The sequence below is a fragment of the Arachis ipaensis genome, chromosome B09 (assembly GCF_000816755.2).
Source record: "Arachis ipaensis cultivar K30076 chromosome B09, Araip1.1, whole genome shotgun sequence".
NCBI lineage: Eukaryota > Viridiplantae > Streptophyta > Magnoliopsida > Fabales > Fabaceae > Arachis > Arachis ipaensis.
Window position 1 is genome coordinate 44,276,947 of NC_029793.2, and position 1,770 is coordinate 44,278,716.

At 34.6% G+C, this 1,770-nt stretch overlaps 1 protein-coding gene across 1 annotated transcript in view; it reads left to right on the top strand.

Annotated features, from left to right (window-relative positions):
- The window catches only part of LOC107619539 (transcription factor bHLH96), a 2,383-nt gene continuing 794 nt past the window's right edge, over nt 182-1,770 (top strand). Inside the window, exons 1-2 of the mRNA XM_016321828.2 lie at nt 182-657; nt 1,063-1,506. Of these exons, the coding sequence (XP_016177314.1) occupies nt 301-657; nt 1,063-1,506 (801 nt within the window). The 5' untranslated portion in view covers nt 182-300. The remainder of the gene's footprint in view (nt 658-1,062; nt 1,507-1,770) is intronic.

A 1,770-nucleotide genomic window follows, 5' to 3' on the forward strand; every position in this document is an offset into this window, starting at 1 on the left:
TTGTTCTATATATTATGTGTGTGTGGAAAAACTAACAAAATAGATTAAAAACTTGGTATGTTAGTAAACTGTTACTGAATAATTTGTGGCATGTAGAATTTGAAGAAATAAAATGATTAAATTTGAAACTGTATTATTCATAGTTGAGTATTTCACGTGCAAAGCAGTGTCCATTTTGGTCCCTTATTAGCGTAGCTTGAAAGAGCTTTATATAAGGCCAAATACTCTTCCCAAAGAACTCAACACTTTCTTCTTCATTCTCTTCACAATCATCATAATCATTGTTACAGAGATCGATCGATGGCGCTAAAAGCAGTGGTGTATCCACAAAGCCAAGACCCATCATTTGGCTATGGAGTCAATTACAACAACTGCTACCGAAACTGGAGTAACAGCTACAATAATGAAGACCAAAGAGTAGAAACAACTTACCCTGCAGAAATATGGAACAATAACAATACTACTTGTTCATCACCGCCATCAGTGTTGCCATCGTCGTGTCGGCCGAAGAGGCGAAGAGCGAAGAGCAGGAAGAACAAAGAGCAGATAGAGAACCAGAGAATGACTCACATTGCAGTGGAGCGCAACAGAAGGAAGCAGATGAATCACTATCTCTCCCTTCTCCGCTCTTTAATGCCGGACTCTTATGTTCAAAGGGTACTCTACTCCTCATTTCTTACATCTTTCAACACTACAGACACTTATTCAGATTCCTCACAACAAGTTTACATTTGAGTCCTCTTAGTTTTATCCTTGTTTTTTTTTTTCTTTTACCATTCCAGACATAAAAAAAGATTGGTTAGATTGAATTAGTAGTGTTGAAGATTAACCAATTTCTTTTTATACATTTTCTCGTTTTTCTTTTTTATTTGATTTTTATTGTTTGAATAAGCTATTAAACCAACTTGATTAAACTTTAGATACCAAAATAAATTGGTGAAGTAGCATGTTGGTTCTAATAACAGTACTCAAATGATAACAATTTAACAAGAACTCTATTTATTATTGTTGGTTTTAATTATTTGTATGCGAATATGTGGGTGAATGAACTGAATAATCCAGGGGGATCAAGCATCAATAATAGGAGGAGCTATTAACTTTGTTAAGGAGCTTGAACAGAAGCTGCAGTTCCTTGGAGCTACATATCAAGAAGGTGAAGATGGGAATAATAAGAAGAAGAAGAACATGGCCTTTTGTGAATTCTTCACATTCCCACAGTACACAAGAACAGCAACAGCAACAGCAACAACATCAAGCAGCAGTAGTAACAGTGAGAAATCATCATCATCAAGAACAGTGGCGGCAGAGGAGGAGTTGGGGGAGGTAGCTGCAGACATAGAAGTGACAATGGTGGAGAGCCATGCAAATGTGAAGATAAGGTCAAAGAAGAAGCCAAAGCAGCTGTTGAAGATGGTGTCTGCTTTGCACAACATGAGGCTTACAATCTTGCACCTTAATGTCACCACCACCATCAATCAACTTGTTCTCTACTCTCTCAGTCTTAAGGTAATTATTCATTTCTCTTCTTCTTTTTCTTCTTTTGTCTTATTACTTTCTTAGGAATCTTCAACAGTCTGCTTATAATAACTCCCTATATTTGTTCACAGAAAAGAAATAAACACAAAATATCTAAATGTTTTATTATTTTTTGGTTTTGTCTTCTACTGTATCAACATCAAGGTATTTTAAGATTTAAGATTAAAGTAAATTTTTTTATAGTTTATAATTTTTTTAAAAATAATCTTAATATCTAATTTTATTTAGTTTTGT